The 19412-nt window shown below is 38.1% G+C and overlaps 1 protein-coding gene and 1 long non-coding RNA gene across 6 annotated transcripts; both read left to right on the top strand.

The window, feature by feature from the left end:
- Window positions 1-7847: 7847 nt before the first annotated feature.
- Window positions 7848-10517, top strand: LOC106563740 (uncharacterized). Its single transcript, XR_001319309.2, has 2 exons — window positions 7848-9382; window positions 9498-10517. It is a non-coding gene; the product is annotated as an uncharacterized lncRNA (long non-coding RNA).
- Window positions 10518-13231: 2714 nt separating this feature from the next.
- On the top strand, window positions 13232-16263 carry LOC106563738 (T-cell surface antigen CD2). 5 transcript variants are annotated; one of them, XM_014129568.2, is made up of 6 exons: window positions 13232-13442; window positions 13541-13834; window positions 14464-14718; window positions 14953-15057; window positions 15193-15294; window positions 15517-16263. In XM_014129568.2, the coding sequence occupies exons 1-6, from the start codon at window positions 13355-13357 to the stop codon at window positions 15594-15596; spliced, it is 924 nt and encodes a 307-aa protein (XP_013985043.2). In that variant the 5' UTR covers window positions 13232-13354; the 3' UTR covers window positions 15597-16263. The 5 variants fall into 5 exon arrangements, with proteins under 5 accessions (XP_013985043.2, XP_013985040.2, XP_013985041.2 ...); XM_014129565.2 differs by having other exon boundaries at window positions 14953-15075; window positions 15184-15294; window positions 15517-16261; XM_014129566.2 differs by having other exon boundaries at window positions 14953-15075; window positions 15517-16261.
- Window positions 16264-19412: the final 3149 nt, after the last annotated feature.

The following is a 19412-nucleotide window of genomic DNA, read 5'->3' on the forward strand; positions in this document are numbered from 1 at the left end:
TTATACTCACAGACACCATTCAAACAGTTTTAGAAACTTTAGGGTGTTTTCTATCCAAAGCCAATAATTATATGCATATTCTAGTTACTTGGCAGGAGTAGTAACCAGATTAAATCGGGTACGTTTTTTATCCGGCCGTGCAAATACTGCCCCCTATCCCCAACAGGTTAAACAGTGAGAGACAGAATAACAACAGAAAAATCCAGAAAAATGCATTTCAGAAATGTTATAAATTGATTTGCATTTTAATGAGGGAAATAAGTATTTGACCCCCTCTCAATCACAAATATTTCTGGCTCCCAGGTGTCTTTTATACAGGTAACGAGCTGAGATTAGGAGCACACTCTTAAAGGGAGTGCTCCTAATCTCAGCTTGTTACCTGTATAAAAGACACCTGTCCACAGAAGCAATCAACCAATCAGATTCCAAACTCTCCACCATGGCCAAGACCAAAGAGCTTTCCAAGAATGTCAGGGACAAGATTGTAGACCTACACAAGGCTGGAATGGGCTACAATACCATCGCCAAGCAGCTTGGTGAGAAGATGACAACAGTTGGTGCGATTATTCGCAAATGGAAGAAACACAAAAGAACTGTCAATCTCCCTCGGCCTGGGGCTCCATGCAAGTTCTCACCTCGTGGAGTTGCAATGATCATGAGAACGGTGAGGAATCAGCCCAAAACTACACGGGAGGATCTTGTCAATGATCTCAAGGCAGCTGGGACCATAGTCACCAAGAAAACAATTGGTAAAACACTACACCGTGAAGGACTGAAATCCTGCAGCTCCCGCAAGGTCCCCCTGCTCAAGAAAGCACATATACATGCCCGTCTGAAGTTTGCCAATGAACATCTGAATGATTCAGAGGACAACTGGGTGAAAGTGTTCTGGTCAGATGAGACCAAACTGGAGCTCTTTGGCATCAACTCAACTCACCGTGTTTGGAGGAGGAGGAATGCTGCCTATGACCCCAAGAACAACATCCCCACCGTCAAACATGGAGGTGGAAAATTATGCTTTGGGGGTGTTTTTCTGCTAAGGGGACAGGACAACTTCACCGCATCAAAGGAACGATGGACGGGGCCATGTACCGTCAAATCTTGGGTGAGAACCTCCTTCCCTCAGCCAGGGCATTGAAAATGGGTCGTGGATGGGTATTCCAGCATGACAATGACCCAAAACACACAGCCAAGGCAACAAAGGAGAGGCTCAAGAAGAAGCGCATTAAGGTCCTGGAGTGGCCTAGCCAGTCTCCAGACCTTAATCCCATTGAAAATCTGTGGAGGGAGTTGAAGTTTCGAGTTGCCAAACGTCAGCCTCGAAACCTTAATGACTTGGAGAAGATCTGCAAAGAGGAGTGGGACAGAATCCCTCCTGAGATGTGTGCAAACCTGGTGGCCTACTACAAGAAACGTATGACCTCTGTGATTGCCAACAAGGGTTTTGCCACCAAGTACTAAGTCATGTTTTGCAGAGGGGTCAAATACTTATTTCCCTCATTAAAATGCAAATTATTTTTAACATTTTTGACATGTGTTTTTCAGGATTTTTTTGTTGTTATTCTGTCTCTCACTGTTCAAATAAACCTACAATTAAAATTATAGACTGATCATTTCTTTGTCAGTGGGCAAACGTACAAAATCAGCAGGGGATCAAATACTTTTTTCCCTCACTGTATATGAATGCTTTGCTGGTTTGCCGGCCACACTAGTCCTGGACTAAAAAGCTATTTCAATAGACATTCTTTATTGATTATGTTTTTTAGTTGCGGACTAGGCTTAATCTCTGTTAAGGAAACTGGCCCATACAGTATTACCTTCCCAAGCTATCATTACTAATGAAACCAATCTTTACAACAACAAAGAAAACAGTAACAGTTATTGACTTTTGAAACATATTTTTCCAACAAACAAATACCAACAGTGGGAACTACTGTCAGGATCTCTACAATGCTTTCAAAAATGTTTGTATTGGATCAGAGAATTTAATAGTTTTTCTGTATTTTATTATATTTTTCCATTGCAGTTATTAAGGGTTAAAGTTAGTAACCTTTTAATTGTGTTCCTTGGATTATATTTTAGATATTTAATTTTCTCTATTCAGCCACCTCACCTGTGGACAATCATCATTAAATAATATGGTAGTAAATGCCTAACAACAAGTTAAGTGGAATAAAATATGAAGTTTGCAAGCAGGCACAGTATACTTGGGGTTTTCTGTTCACACCAGTTATGCACTGCGTACAAAAGTGTCAAAGTATGTCTGTCACCCTGACAAACAATCACATTGTGTTGTCTACAAGCCCGTCTTTCTTTTGTCGAGTATCACCACATTATGATCCGTTCACGTGATTTCACTCAGTATTTATGGTAGTGCTCCAGTGAGACTTCTGCTAAATGTCACTCGTCTTGTGCAGCCTGAAGAGAAATGGATCCTGTGATTACTATAGTTCTGGTGGTGGCGGCAGCACAAGGTGAGAAATGATATTACACAGAACAGAGGCCTAGCCAAGCATTAATAAGACACAAACAGCAATGATCCTAATATTTGAACAGGTTCTGCTTATCCAATTTACATTTTAGTCATTTAGCAGACACTCTTATCCAGAGCAACTTACAGTAGTGAATGCATACATTTCCAACATTTTTTTTCTCTGTACTGGTCTCCCGTGGGAATCAAACCCACAACCCTGGCATTGCAAACACCATGCTCTACCAACTGAGCCACACGGGACCACATTTTATTTGATAATATTGTTACCAAATGTACACGAAACAATAATAATAATCAGTCCATATATAAGAGTGGGTCCACTAATAACAACTGTTAGATAAATAATCAAGAACTGGAGATATATAAAATGTTTGCTTTGCAAAAGTGTGAATATTTTGTATTGTGCTATTATTATATTTTGCACCTTCAGACTTACATTAAGGCAAAAAAAATTTGCAGATAGCTGTTACAAGTGACAGTCACCCAACAATATTTTGAAGGAGGAAACAAAGTGCTTTATGTACTGTCTCACATGTTTTCATTTCAGTCTCCTCCATCTCCACTAACTGAACTTAACTGTATGGATTTTTTTATTTATTAATAATGTAAAATTAACAGCTGTACAGAAAGAGTAATGTGAAGGCCAAATTGGAGAGCAGGAACTTCTTGATGCAATTAAAGCCTTTAAGACTGGGAAAACTCCAGGGCTGGATGGATTACCATTTGAGGTATTGTGGTGGATGAATCAGAATTAGTTGGGTAACATAGATAATTAAGATGTTTTATTAGTATAATATGCTTATGTGAGATACTTGTCATTAGAAAGTGTCCTTTGGACTCTGGTGTCTTTCAGTTGCACGTTTCCCTTGGCTCAGTCACTTGGGGCCCAGAGAGGGGAGAGGTCAGACTTGTTTTTTACATGTCTCTGTTGCTATGCAGAATATCAGCAAAAGAGGAGGACAGAATGAAATATTGTCTTCATATGTGAATGTCTTTACCTATTCTTAAACCATGTGAAGGGATGGCGTGATTAATGGGGAACCAATTATTTGTCTCCACAATGTCTGTGCGCATGTCACTCCCCTCAGTGAGCTTGTCCAGGAGTGGGAACAAGAGGTGTCTTACTGAGGATGGGCCTCTATGAGATAGCACTGACAGAGGAGATTTATGGTGTATTTTGATAAGAACACCTAAAAAGCATTCCAGAGGACATGAGCTAATGGTTTTGTTCTATACCGTACCAGGGAGGGACGGTTCTAGGAAGACCAGACACTCGTCTATATAATGAACACTGTTGAGATAGCAGCTGCTGTCTGCTGTGTTTTATAGATATCTTTTCATACCAAACTTAACCTTTGTGAACTGTTCCTAAGATTTGTGGTTCGTCAATGTACGTTGAAGGGGTGGTTTTTGGGTATAAAATATCTCAGTAGCCATTGTGTTAAAACCTTCCTGGTTCATTCGAGAGAGTGCATTATTGAAGATGAAAGTACTTTTGCAAAAGTATCTTAATTATTAAAGATGTAGTTAACTCGGACTGGTGTGTTTGTAACTCTCCTCATTTGGTAATGCAGAAATTAGCCACCACATTTGGCGACGGGGGATGTGGGATGTGAATCTTCACTTGGTGATCGCGTCTGACGATCTGGGTAAACCGTGCATGAGGGATCCCTCAAATTTGGGATCTCAGGGAAACCACACTTCGGGAACGAAGCAGATGGACCCACCTTTGATCTGAGAGGCAGCGAGCCGAGTGGATACCACATCTCCAACTTATTTTTTTTTTAAAGAAAGAAGTGAGCAAAACACACTTGAAGTCGAGTTTTTAGAAAAGCCTCTGTTACGTGAGCTCTGAGTGTGTATTCCTTTGTGAGGGGGGCACCTTGGAGGCGTAAACAGGGCCGAGTCAGAGGAGAGAAATCTGAGAGTTTGCGGACTCAATGATACTCTGCCACTTGTCGGTTGCGTGCGACCTAGAGCTGTCCTGACACTGAATTGATCACAGTGGGGGATTGGTGCGGTCTGTGGGGGTGAGGGGCCAGGGTGACTGTGTGTTCTGTGTGAAACATGGTACTTGGTGAAGCCCTATTGGAATAAGGACCTAGTTCTGAGAATGTCTGTGTGACTCTCTAAGTGACCCTCAGAGGTTGTGAATTCCAATTATTTTAAATGTGCTAGCCAGGTATGCCCTGGGTTACTCTGTGTGAGTATTTTTGTTAAAGTTACCATTAGGTAATCTTTGTAGGAGCGTTCTGTGTGAGCGGGTAGGTTGACTCTGTGTGGGTAACCTTTCAATTATGTTCTGATGTTCTGTGTGGACATCTGACCAGTTCTGTGTGAGTATCGTGCCAATCCTGTGTGGGTGATCCTTAAAGTTCTGTGTGAGTACCTAAACATTTCTAACGTTTTATATGGATTCTGTGAATATATGAAAATATGATAAATTGTATGTGTGTATAATCGATTACTAGAGATTTGATAAAGAATGCTGAGAATATAATTAGATACAATTTAAACCACCCATTCGTAGACGTTCGTAGGTTTTGAGTTGGTATCTTTAATGGATAATTTGATAAAGATGAGGTTTTAAGCGTTATTAAACTGTCTATAATGTTTGGGAAATTGTGCTCTAGAATCTGATTGGACTGTGTCCACTTTTGGTTATCTCACCCTAACGATGTAACTATAAATGCTTATTGGATTATCTCCGTCTGGGTACAACAGTTGAAATAAAAATGCCCTTAAGGTCTGAAACTGTTTTCTTTTTTCCTCCCAGTATGAGAGGAGTTGCTGGATTTATTGAATATACCGTTTTCCATAAAGTTAGAGCGAATTAAGATGGAATCTCGACATAATTTATCAAGTTGGACAAATCCTAGGGTATCCATCAAACTAATTATCATTGCCTGATTTTAATGTGATGAAGTAAAGTAATTGAAATACGATGAGAAAACATAATCTACTTTTATTAAAAGGCGCAAGATCTGTTTCCTAGTCTATGAATGTTGATTTTACTATTTGACTGCTAAATCTATTCATTTGGCATGTGAGAATCATCGCCGGAGTAAAGCTTGGACTTTGAAATTAGGGCTATTTTCTGGGAATTGTCTCGGTAATACGTGCCTGATTTTACAACTACAGACAATTGTAAATGGGTTTATTTGCTGGGAGTCTTGTCCATTTAAACAGCATTGGTGGTTCAGTGGTAGAATTCTCGACTGCCACGCGGGAGGCCTGGGTTTGTTTCCCGGCCAATGGACTAAAACCTGTGTTTTTGATTGTAATTCAACTATTGATATGTTTTGCCTGGAAAGATACGGTCGCTAGTGTTCGTTTAAGATATAAACGTAATGTTTTGATAGCTTGATTCGTTTAAATTGAAAGACTAATTCATTCAAAATAAAAGCGAGGCAAATTTTGATATAATACGTTGTCTGTTGCTGGAAATGACATACAGGGAAAGAGTTGAATGAAGTATTTTATAAATTTGGCGATTTACATGTTATTTTTAAAGTCTTGGACATTTCATAAGTGTGAAGCCGAAAGAGAAGAGGAAGTTGTAAAGTTTGGTTTTAATCTTACGACAGAGGTAAGGCAGAAAGTTGTTTGAGTAGTGGGTTATATTTTTGCTTACGGGTAAAAAATAAAGATAAGAAGAGAATTGGTTATGTGCGCTGGGCTATGCTTGGGCTATGTTTGGTTAGAAGGAAACATTTTGTGATAGAAAGCTGGTTATTGATTCTTGGTTTCAATGTTTAGGTAACACCAGTGAATTTGAAAAGGAAGTTTATGTATTCAAACATTATACTCTGTTTCCATTACGTGGAACAATGTAAGGACAGTACAGTGAATTGCAGGTTGAGTTAATTTTATTTACAGGGACAGTGCAAATGAATCACAGTTGTGCGTGTGCTTGGCCGGTGAGCGCGTTCCTGTAAAACGTAGAGCCGCAAGATAGCACGAGGATTTGATCTTTGTAAAGGGGGTGAGTGTAACCGATGTGGAATGGCTAGTAGGTTAGCGGTGGTGCGCGCTAATAGCGTTTCAATCGGTGACGTCACTCGCTCTGAGACCTTGAAGCATAGTTTTGTTACTTCTGTAGTAAAACAGTTTCATATGTTTTGGAAATTAGCTAGGTTGCATTTGGTTATTTGAATTACCTTTTTCATTTGCTTTTAAAAGAGAGGTTGGAATCAAGTATGATGCAGTGGAACTTAAAATCAGATTTCACGTGGAACTTTTCCCCTGGATACATAGACATCTGTCTCAGGGGCATCAGTGTTTTCTTTGTAAGGAACATGCAGACCGTGTTTTTTTTATTTTATTGAGATGCAAACATGAGTCTCTGAGCAACTTTGTCATCTGAACCATTACAGTAGTGAGTTCTTGTGTAGCTTGTTTGTTATTTGCATGCATTGATCAATGTATCATCTGTATACATTGGAACTTCAGACCCTGTACAGACAGAAGGAAGATCATTCATGTACGAGCTGAACAGTACTGACCTTTGGGGAATGAAAACGTTGTATATTATGAGTGGAAAAAAGTTAGTTTTGATTCTTACGCTGATGAGACAGCACAAACTTTTGAAAGGTTTGATTTGTTTAACAAAATGTGTGTTTTTACTAAATTTATGCAACAGGTTGAAATGATTTGATTGCTGGAAAGAGGTTATGGGTTTGTTTATTGTTTACTGTTTATTGTTTATTTTTGGTGTTGATTTCACTTAATTAAACATTGTATTTTCTGATGTGTTTGAGTAGGATTCTTTCCTCCAGGACGGATGGAAGTCAACTAAAGTATGTATGTTAAAGGTGACATGGGAGAACACGTCTCAAACTACATTTTATTAAATGACTGGGATTAAATATTGCTGATTCCTTACGCTGAGAAATGTCCTACATTTGCGACATAATTTTTTTTTCAATTTAATGGGGTAACAGGAACAATCCAAAGGTGAAAAATGCTATCACATATTTGTTGGATCATTATCCTGGTATCTAGTAATGATACCAGGATAATTGTATCTAAGGGTAGTGCATGTTCAATTAAGCATACATATACATTGATGTAGATTAAAACTAATGATTAATGATTTGAGGGAGTACAGTGGAATTATCATTAGTGTCACGTCCTGACCAGTAAAAGGGGTTATTTGTTATTGAAGTTCGGTCAGGGCGTGGCAGGGGGTGTTTGTTTTGGGTGTTTCGGGGTTTTTGGTTTATGTTCTATGTTTTCTATTTCTATGTGTGTTTTCTATTTTTTTTATTGCTATGTTAGTTTTGGGAACGACCTCCAATTAGAAGCAGCTGGTTGTCGTTGCTTCTAATTGGAGGCCATATTTAAGTGGGTTTATTTCCTCTTGTGTTTGTGGGTGGTTGTTCCATGTATAGTATATTTACCTTACAGGACTGTTTTTGTCGCGCTTTTGTTCAGTGTTCATTTCTTTAATAAATCAAGAAGATGATTCACATCCCTGCTGCAGTTTGGTCCGATCATTACGACGCATATGACAATTAGGTTTTGTTTGTAGTTAACTTTTGGGTTTCTGAATTGGTGTAGTATAATGAATGCTACCGAAGTGTTTTTCTTTGGGAAAATGGGGATTTCAGTGTTTTTCTTTGGGAAAATGGGGATTTCATTGTCTCTCTTTGGAATGTTTCCTGGGGCTATAATCTTGGGTGAGTGAAACTACCAAAATGGAAAAGGCCTGGAAATGTTTTGTTTGTCTTTACTTTAGGGTTTTGCAAATACCCACACACAAAACATTTGTTATTACTATTTGTTGGTGTTTTTCAAATAGTATGTTTGATTTTTTTTTTCTCTCTTTCCTGTGGGGTTGGTGAGTTTTCCATTTGACTTTGTGCTAAGATATCTTCAAGGGGTATACATACGTGGAATTTTTAGAAGTTTTTTTCCTGAGTTTTAATTAAAGATGTGTATTCTTTTGATAATGAAATGTTCTGGGTACCTGTGATACAAGATGTGGAAAATGTTTGAGGGTTTTTCTTTAATTTGTCTAAAATGGTAAGAAACATTTCTGTGACGGGGTGGTATGACTTATGACCTTTGTCAGGGCTTTCCTGTGTGGTCTGATCAGCCTCATGGGAAAGCCATTTGGATAATGAATTTTAGGTCATTTGTTATGCTGATGTCAAGGTAATTTGTGTAATTTATAATTATGATGGAATTTAAAGTTCTTAGACATTTGTAATTTGCACCTATGTGATATAGGGCATTGCCTTTACCTAAGGGTAGGCTGCTTTAAGTCTATTTTCCTATGACCATATGGGTAAATAATTTTTTTCTTTGTGGAGGTTTTCAGAGTTGTGATTTTCATTTGATTATGTTCTTTTGAAATTTGTTTTATCTTTTGACCAGTAGTGTTTTTTTTTTAAATACATTACTCTCATGGAGAGTTATGTGTTAAAAATGGGGGAGGATACAGTCCTTTGAGGTTTTGGATTCAGTTCTTTAAAATTTGTATTGAAGTTTACACACCTTGAGTCATATGTGAAGGAGTGTATTGTGTTGTTTGTTATGTTCTATTCCCGATAGGTTATAGGTCTAACTTCCTGATTCTGTGGCTCTGCGATGGAGTTGAAATTGTGATGGGAAGTATTAGCCAATTTGAAAGAATAGTTCCAATAGAATGTGTTGTTATTCTCTTTGAAATATGTTTAGACATTTGTATTAAGAATAATTGGTAAAAGTAATAATTTATCATGTAGTTAATGAACTGAACTAAACTGTTGTTCTGATCTGTTCTTTCGAGGTTATCATGAAAAGTGACATCAGACGGTATCTTAATGCATGGAAGAGATAATTGGACCGAAAAGTGTGTGTACCTCAAACCCCCTCTAATTGACTGAAGAAGGAGTGACGAAGGTGTTGAATATGGCCCTGTCCAAACCATTTCTACCGAGAGGAATAGCCAAGCCAGCAACCGGTGTACAGTATCCGATATAAGCTATCAACTGCTTTTCTCTCATGTTTCTCTCAGGACTGTGAGAGGAGTCCACGTGGAGTGAGCATGGGGAAATCTGCTGTTCTAAACTTTTCTTATGTTGCTGATATATTGGTTGACGAATGGACAAGACATAATGGGCATCTAAGGTGACCATTGACATTGGGACATTATAATGGGCCATTCACTTTGAACTTTAAAGCTATCTGAAGAAGAATGAAGAGGACGCCAGAAGAATCAGTGCCTGGAGAGAGGGGTTTGGTCAACTGTGCCCAAAGCTGTTTAGACTTTTGGGGTTTCAGGTTGATTGTAGAGGTCTATACCACGTGAAATTATAGTAATTTTGATTAAGAATGCATTGAGATACTGATCTGTAGAATAATCATGATAAAAAAAGTTAATAGTAGAAATGATGGGATAATTATACTGGATGTTAAAATGAATGTACATTATGTTAATGTTGATAGTTAAAATTGAGTTATTATTTTGAGTGATAGTACCAATTTGAATCACTGAGCAATGTCATTTTAACATTTTGGTTGGATAATTAACTGAGTTCTGATTTTATTTGGAAATGGAATGATTTTTAAAACTGAAGGATTGATTTGAGTTGAGTATGTTAATATCTAAATGAGTGAAGGAATTAATGTATTGGAGATAGATTGTTGTTGAACTAAGGATGTTGACGCTATTATAAGCATGCCATGGTGACTGCCATGGGTGAACTCTGCTCTGGAGAGTGAAAATGATTCTAATCTATTTTGATCTATAGGCATTGCCTTAATAGTGGAATCATGATGCTTCTCTTGGGTGATGTTCATTAGGCACCAAGGGGATATATTTTAACTAGGAGTCACTACCTGGATTTGTACAACAAGATGTGCTAATTTTGGTTTCTGGGATAGAAATAGTCATTGGCAACATACTATGCTGATCCATTGGAGTGTGATAGATAACTAAATATTATTTTATTAAACTCAATTGTTGCATGCACTGCATTATGCATTAATTATGTGAATTTCACTGTTTATGGAAAATATAGCTTTGAATCTCAAACTGTATGCATTTTTTGTTTTTCTTTGTGGGTTCGTACCGGTGACTGTATCATAACCTTCCCAGACAAATTGCTAGAGTGCTTAGTAAATGTTGGGGGATTGAAATAAGAGACAGTGCTGAGTTTCTTGGGATGTCATGTGCAGGAACCCCATGCAATGAGTTATTGTTTTGTGATTTTTGGTTTATGTAGAATATATGTATTTTCCATGTGAATGAATGTTCTTAAATCTTGTGATTTTCTTTTAAGTTTAGAAGGGAAGACTGACTGTCTTTCCAGTTGTGATGAAGTCTGTGTTTAGATACTGGGTCTCCTGTAAAGTTACTGTTCTGATTCTCTAGAAGGGACGGAGTATGGTGGATGAATCAGAATTAGTTGGGTAACATAGATAATTAAGATGTTTTATTAGTATAATATGCTTATGTGAGATACTTGTCATTAGAAAGTGTCCTTTGGGAATATGGTGGATGAATCAGAATTAGTTGGGTAACATAGATAATTAAGATGTTTTATTAGTATAATATGCTTATGTGAGATACTTGTCATTAGAAAGTGTCCTTTGGAATCTGGTGTCTTTCAGTTGCACGTTTCCCTTGGCTCAGTCACTTGGGGCCCAGAGAGGGGAGAGGTCAGACTTGTTTTTTACATGTCTCTGTTGCTATGCAGAATATCAGTAAGAGAGGAGGACAGAATGAAATATTGTCTTCATATGTGAATGTGTCTTTACCTATTCTTAAACCATGTGAAGGGATGGCGTGATTAATGGGGAACCAATTATTTGTCTCCACAATGTCTGTGTGCAGGTCACTCCCCTCAGTGAGCTTGTCCAGGAGTGGGAACAAGAGTTGTCTTACTGAGGATGGGCCTCTGAGATAGCACTGACAGAGGAGATTTATGGTGTATTTTGATAAGAACGCCTAAAAAGCATTCCAGAGGACATGAGCTAATGGTTTTGTTCTATACCGTACCAGGGAGGGACGGTTCTAGGAAGACCAGACACTCGTCTATATAATGAACACTGTTGACATAGCAGCTGCTGTCTGCTGTGTTTTATAGATATCTTTTCATACCAAACTTAACCTTTGTGAACTGTTCCTAAGATTTGTGGTTCGTCAATGTACGTTGAAGGGGTGGTTCTTGGGTATAAAATATCTCAGTAGCCATTGTGTTAAAACCTTCCTGGTTCATTCGAGAGAGTGCATTATTGAAGGTGAAAGTACTTTTGCAAAAGTATCTTAATTATTAAAGATGTAGTTAACTCGGACTGTTGTGTTTGTAACTCTCCTCATTTGGTAATGCAGAAATGAGCCACCACAGTAAACTAATCCATTTTTGATGTTGTCAGAGGACCGTTATTGTATGTTTTAACCACTCCTATAAAAATTGTAGATTATTAGATACTCAACAAGGTCTGATTTAACTATTTCTGAAACAGGACCCAAATGGTAAATATAAAGATCAAGTCAATAAAAAAAGCTGGAGGACCCTTACTCTTCAGTGTTGTGATGCAACAATGATATTAAAATGAATAGCGCATAGAATTAAAAAGGTATTGTCAGATATTAATTCTAGTCACACATGTTTTTAACATGGACGATACATTGGAAATTATATTAGACAAGTACTGGAAACGATAGAACACTATGAACAATCTGGGAAACAAGGCCCAATATTCACAGCTGACTTTGAAAAGGCTTTTGATAAAGTACAACTGCAATTTATATATAAAAGCCTGGAAAATTTCAATTTTTGAGAATCTCTTATACAATGGGTTAAAGTTATGTATAGTGTAAAATAGTAAATAATGGCTACTTCTCTGAAAGTATTCAACTGTCATGAGGACTAAAATAAGGCTGTCCAGGAATCAGCATGACCTCTATTCAAAGCAGAAAAACACATCCAGGTATCTCATTTTGCATCTCACAGCATATTGGCTATTACAATTGCTTAATTCACTATACCAGTTTACAACCTATTGCTTCAACCTCAGTTGTAGCCAAACTATTAAGATCAAGACAATGGAACGCCTTCCATTGCATCGTTGATTGTCTTTTCAGAAATAACTGATTTTGAAACGTGCATAAGAAAAAAGGAATGATACTTTGCATTGCAAGTACACTGTTTTAGCAAAATGTGGTAAAGTGGCTAACTGATGTGAAAATGAAACGGTCTGATGTGCATCAACAGAGCAAGGCAAACCACAGAAGTTAAACTAGGCCCAGAGTGTAAAATGCATATGGTGCTTTAGCAGGTTATTATTCTATATTTTATATCAAGTGGTTATGAGTGTGTTTTGCAGAGTAGCTAAAAAAGAAGCGGTACAGCATGCATATGAACAGCGTCCCGCAGCCACACCTATTAGCGTGGCTGTTTCTACAGCTCAGTAGCTCTGCCTGGCCTGTGGTCAGCCTGCTCTTCATGGAGAGAAGAAGAAGTGTTATTGTGTTATTGACTGTGCGTTTGTTTATTCCAAGTGTAACTCTGTGTTGTTTTTGTCGCACTGCTTTGCTTTATCTTGGCCAGGTAGCAGTTGGAAATGAGAACTTGTTCTCAACTGGCCTACCTGGTTAAGAAAAGGTGAAATAATGTACATATTTTTTAAAGTGAAAACATGAGTAGGACATGGAGGTGAGTTGACATTGTATACACTGTGGCTACTTGTAAGCACCAAATATTTTTTTACATTTCTCTCTTCAGTGAGTGAAACTTGTAGATTGTTTAAACCCATATGCTGTGGTTTCATGACTAGAGGGCCATTTCCCCATAGCAGGAAACAGAACTGTCTGAGCGTAATGACAACTACACATTCATTTCTTGCCAAACTTTCTAGTTTACAAACATGTCCTCAACCCATACTCTGAGAGCTTTAACATCTACTGGTGGGCTTCCAATGTGGATGTTGCTTCTTCACCTCTACATAAGATATGGTAAGTAGGCTGAATAGTTTTTCTTGATAATCCCAAAATATTTTAAACAATAGTTTTTTGCTCATCTATTTTAAAGCATTGAAATGCTTTATTTTCAGTTATTGCTGAAGACACCAGAGTAGTTGGACGAGTAGGAAACTCCATATTCCTTCACCCTAAAATGCACTTGCACGCCAAGATCTCTGACGTAAGATGGAAATATGTTAATACAAATATGTTAATAGCTAGAAATGGTACGCTTGTTAATTTAACGGATAGGTGTGAGATCTTTCTAAATGGTTCACTGAAGTTTAATGAAGGACTGAAAAGAGACAGTGGAATTTATACTGTTCAACAATTCAGTGAAAATGGAGATTGTCTATCCGAGCGGCGCATTGAGCTCAGTATTCTAGGTGAGTTGTTTGAAATTACTGCAAATTTTGACATCTGCTATAATCTAAAACATAATTTTTCAATTCGTCAGGGAAGTTTTAGCACAAGCATACACATCTATGTTGATTAAAGGGGCAATCTGCAATTCAAACAATAATGGTGTACACCCAGCCATTGTTTTGGTAAACAGCTGAGGGATGGGGCTGTAAAATTGTATCCACTCTCAAATTCAGACTGAGTTATGGATGCACAATATCAAAATTATTGTTTTAACAATGTTTTGAAGCTACATAGTTTGTTTACAATCACATTGTCTATAAACAATGGAGTAAAACAGGCTTATATTTTGGTTTCTGGTGGGGTACAACAGTTGAACTAAGCTCATGAGGCATGTATAAGTAATATTCTTCAAGAATCAATGGGTATATCATTAATTTAAGTCCAAATATCGATGTACCCACTTGCAAATTGCCCCTTTAATGTAAGAATATGAGTTTTTTTATATTTTGGCTTTCGTTCATTTATTGTCCATTAATGTTAATGTATTTGCTTCATTTTGACTGAAAATAATATTCTCTGTTGTAGCTTGTTGATTGACTTTGCACTGTGTGAGTGTATATTTGTGTGACATGATTGATTTACATTTCAGAACCCGTCTCCAAACCAAAGGTGAGAACCTCCTGTACTTTTGATGGGAGAGTTGTTCTGACCTGCTCTGTTGATAAAGGAGACAGAGTTGTGATGAACTGGAACAAGCAGCCATATGCCTGGACAGGGTCCAATCAGACCCTGAGCTCAGGTCCTATTCTATTCCTGGACAGCTATACGCCTGGAAAACTGACCTGTGTGGCAATGAACGAAATAAGTGAAGAAGGCTTCAGTCCAGTTGTCCCGACATGCAGAGGTACAGTAACTCCTCATTGACTTTCTGCATACTATTGGTCCAGAACCGTTCTCTCTGCACAGTACAGTAGACCTGCCCATTACTTGTCCTTTAATTGGGTAGGACAGAATGTATTGAACCAAGCTTTGAAGGCACACATATGAGTCAGGTGACAGGGTACTACAGAACAAAGTACCATTTTTAAGATTCATGACTATATTTAGAATTAAACTGTGGCATTTGTTTTGGGAAAAGGTCGCACATCAGCGGTGGCTGCATTTGGGTTCTTTGCATTTGCAATGACGACACTGGCCGTCGCCATTCTAAATTTGAAGATGAGGTGTCAGAAAAAGAAAAAAGGTAAAAGTCAGACTGAATGTAAGTATCTACTTTATGCAGTTTTGTTGTATTTCTATGGAAAATTCACATGAAACATTTCTATGGAAAATTCACATGGGATATTCCATTTCTCAAACTGCACTGTAGTGTGTTTAGATGTGGAGGAGAACAACTACATTGAGATGCGTGGGAATTTATGCAACAAATGTCCTCAGGAGGAGACCACAATCCACCTGGACCAAGACACCTCCCATTACGGTAACAGACAATGACACACAGTACATTTCCATCACAGTTTATTAAGTGAGAGGTAAGACTTAAAGTTAGTGCATTCATCTTAAGGTAGTTGGTGAGACAACCACATATCACAGTCGTCGTCATTTCATCATAGTTTGTGTACAGTAACAAGTATTTTATTTTAACACCGCTTTATGATTATGAATGTATATTTTGTAAGATGTTGAAATTGTCTTACCGCAGAATTCTGCAGACCTATTGCACCTGCTTCCAGCCAGAGAAAGAGAAGACTATCACTGGAGTTGAATGATATCTATGTATGAAGAACAATGTGTTAATGGCATTACATTTCAATAGCATCCATTTGTTTTTCAATGTGAAATATGCAACTACGCACCATAATTACTGATAATTTTTTACAATTCATTATGTTGTATTTTTGTGATAGATGTATTTTTGTTGTATAGTCGTAGAGCCTAGAGAAGCGACATATAGGGCATTATTTCACCTGTATTTTGATATTTTATCATACCCGTAGTCGCATAACTTCATTTTCAGACTTAACCACTAGGTGAAAGCATTACAGTATGTTAAAGAAACAGGGTGACTAGAGGTGAGAAGAAACATCACATGATTACTGTCATTACATCAATAGTTGTTTCAAAATATATGGACGCTGCTGGGACGACTGTAAATTATTCCATTTCAAACGGTTCTGGTTATTATTGTCTAACATATGTTTTTCTTCAAAACGTCCAGTTAAAGGACACCTGATTGGCGCAGCAGTCTAAGGCACTGCATCTCAGTGCTGTAGGTGTCACTACACACCCTGGTTTGATTCCAGGCTGTATCACAACTGGCTGTGATTGGGAGTCCCATAGAGTGGTGCACAATTGGCCCAGCGTCGTCTGGGTTTGGCCGGGGTAGGCAGTCGCTGTAAATAAGAATGTGTTCTTAACTGACTTCCCTAGTTAAATAAAGGTATAGCCAGGGCTCTTTCCTGGAGAGCTACCCTCCTGTAGGTGTTAACTCCAACCCTGTTCCTGGAGAGCTACCCTCCTGTAGGTTTTAACTTCTACCGTGTTCCTGTAGAGATACCCTCCTGTAGGTTTTAACTCCTACCGTGTTCCTGTAGAGATACCCTCCTGTAGGTTTTATCTCCTACCGTGTTCCTGTAGAGATACCCTCCTGTAGGTTTTAACTCCTACCGTGTTCCTGTAGAGATACCCTCCTGTAGGTTTTAACTCCTACCGTGTTCCTGTAGAGCTACTCTCCTGTAGGTTTTAACTCCTACCGTGTTCCTGTAGAGATACCCTCCTGTAGGTTTTCACTCCAACTCCAACCTAGCACACCGGATTCTACTAATTAGCTGGTTGATAATCAGAGTCAGGTTAGTTACAACAGGGGTTGGAGTGAAAACCTACAGGAGGGTAGCTAGCTCTCCAGGAACAGGGTTGGAGAGCCCTGGCACTACATACTACACTCATTACATTGTTAAAGTCATCAGTCCAGTTTCATTACAGGTGATGTTAGAATGAAGAATGTAAATACATGTAAATATACTTACTACAAGTTTTGTTTTAGTGTCAAATAGACTATATATGCATACATATAATTGTTATAATTTTACTGTATGAATTGCAATGTCAGCTTAGTAAATGTTGATTGTTTTTAAACCTCATCTTAGCCAATTTTCATTTATTCATACCATTGCTATTGGTAATCCTGAAGAAAACACTAGCATAATGTCACCTATCTACAGTATATAGTCACTTCCCCAATTTAAATTACGATTTGGCACACAAAGTGCATTTAGCAGTGTAGCAATGGCTCTAATCGCAAATTGATTTTCATTGCTGATCTTAGGTAATAGGTACAAGGACTTATTACAAAATACGTTTTGAGAAGACAACTTTTTTTATCTTCTAAATGTAGTAAAGTACATATTTAGATGTATTTTTAACTAAAATATATTTTGGGATAGTTAATGACATTTGCAGGTTATTTTTTCATGAAATAACTATGTAAATAATTAGTAGCTTAAGTAGTTCACATCAATTGTAATAATAAAAGTCAATTTACTAATTTCAAAACACTTTATCCAAATGTGCTATTCTAAAATTGGTATAAGAAACATTAAGGTATTTCCAATGTATTTCCCATGATCTTCAATAGACTTGTGTAATAAAGAAGGACGTATGTGTATTCTGCACATAAATAAATGATGATCTAATAGGGTGCAGGTAATGCTGTAGAAATAGCTAAGGTCTTTGTAAGTTCCAAATCTCAGGAAATATATGAAGATGAAAGATGGGTTATAAATATTTTTCTAAATATATGCACTATAAAATAACTACTGAACTGGCTAGTGTTTTGGTAGATAAGCACTCAGTACTCCATTTTAATATATATTTTTTGGTATGATGTAAAAACTAGCTAATTATATCCAAAACAATGAATAATGATATTTATATTTGGATTGTTACCATTTGGATTGTCTGCTTTGTAACATACTGTAAAAGCTGATTCGTCTAAGAAGGAAATGGACCTAGAACTCTCCCACTTCCTCTTACAGTCATATGACAACCAATTAAACCACATTGGACACCCAACAGATGCTTGCATCTGTCACAGTAGCCTTACCCACATGGGTAAGCTACCGTCCTGTAGGTTTTAACATCTACCCTGTAGACATAACGAGTCAGGTTACAGACCACTTAGCTAGGCCTAAGACATAACTTGTCAAGTTACAGACATTGTAGCTAAGCCTAAGACCCATACACATAACGATTCAGGTTACAGATCATGTAGCTAGGCCTAAGACACCAAGACATAATGAGTCAGGTTACATACCATCCGAGACTTCACGGCAGAAGCACTACAAGGACCGTTGACTGAAGGAAATATCCCACATTCACAGGAGTCTTCTGTGCCTTTATTGCGACCTGATTAGAATTAGGTTTTTACTGAAAAGCAGGTTGATTTTGTTTAGTTATATTTTTTTTGGTAGTTTGTATGATTCGTTTTTTTTTTGGGGGGGGGTTAGGGTTGGGGGGGTCTGTATTATCCACCCACACAGTAGGTGGCGGAATGCACATTTAATTGTTGCGAACGCCATTATACCATACAAGAAGAAGATGAGGCCTTTCGTTTGGTTTTGAGTCTTGAGTTTTGGCATGCATTTTTGTACATATCTATTTTTCTTCACCATCTGAACAAATGATAACCTGCTTAGACTGGCCAAACAAGAGGTCAAGAAGGAGCTTGACCTGGACATATGGTAAGGTTGCAGTCTCTTGAGTACAGACATTCAACACCTAGACGCACGTGCTTACTTCCAACATTTATGCACACATCAAATCAGGTTACAGACCATGTAGCTAGGCGTAAGACATATCGAGTAAGGTTACAGACCACGTATCTAGGCCTAAGACCCCTAGACATAACATATCAGGTTTCAGACCACGTAGCTAGGCCTAAGACCCCTAGACATAATGTATCAGGTTTCAGACCACATAGCTAGGCCTAAGACCCCTAGACATAACATGTCAGGTTACAGACCATGTAGCTAGGCCTTAGACCCCTAGACATAATGAGTCAGGTTGCAGACCATGTAGCTGGACCTAAGACCCCTAGACATAACATGTCAGGTTACAGACCATGTAGCTTGGCCTAAGACCCCTAGACATAACGTATCAGGTTTCAGACCACGTAGCTAGGCCTTAGACCCCTAGACATAATGAGTCAGGTTACAGACCATGTAGCTGGACCTAAGACCCCTAGACATAACGAGTCAGGTTACAGTTCAACTAGCTAGGCCTAAGACCCCTAGACATAACGAGCACGGCAAATATAGTTGGCTAATTATTAGTTTCATAACATATGGGAGTTAATTGTTAGAGGTTAGCATTGGTGGTGTTAGTCTGGGTGGTTTTTAACGAGTATGGTTCATAATGTTGGTTGTGCATTTTGTTGAGTGTGTAACATGGGTTTGTGTCGAGCTAGCATGCTAGGTGAAGTTTGCAGTAGCGCTAGTGTGAGTTTCAGTTTCCTGGATAGCAAGCTGGCTCATGGTTTTGGTCAACAGAAATGTTTGGGGTGGCAGCCAGGAGGTTAGTCAATTGTTTGCAGCTGGTAGT

Source organism: Salmo salar, chromosome ssa11 (genome assembly GCF_905237065.1).
Source record: "Salmo salar chromosome ssa11, Ssal_v3.1, whole genome shotgun sequence".
Lineage (NCBI taxonomy): Eukaryota > Metazoa > Chordata > Actinopteri > Salmoniformes > Salmonidae > Salmo > Salmo salar.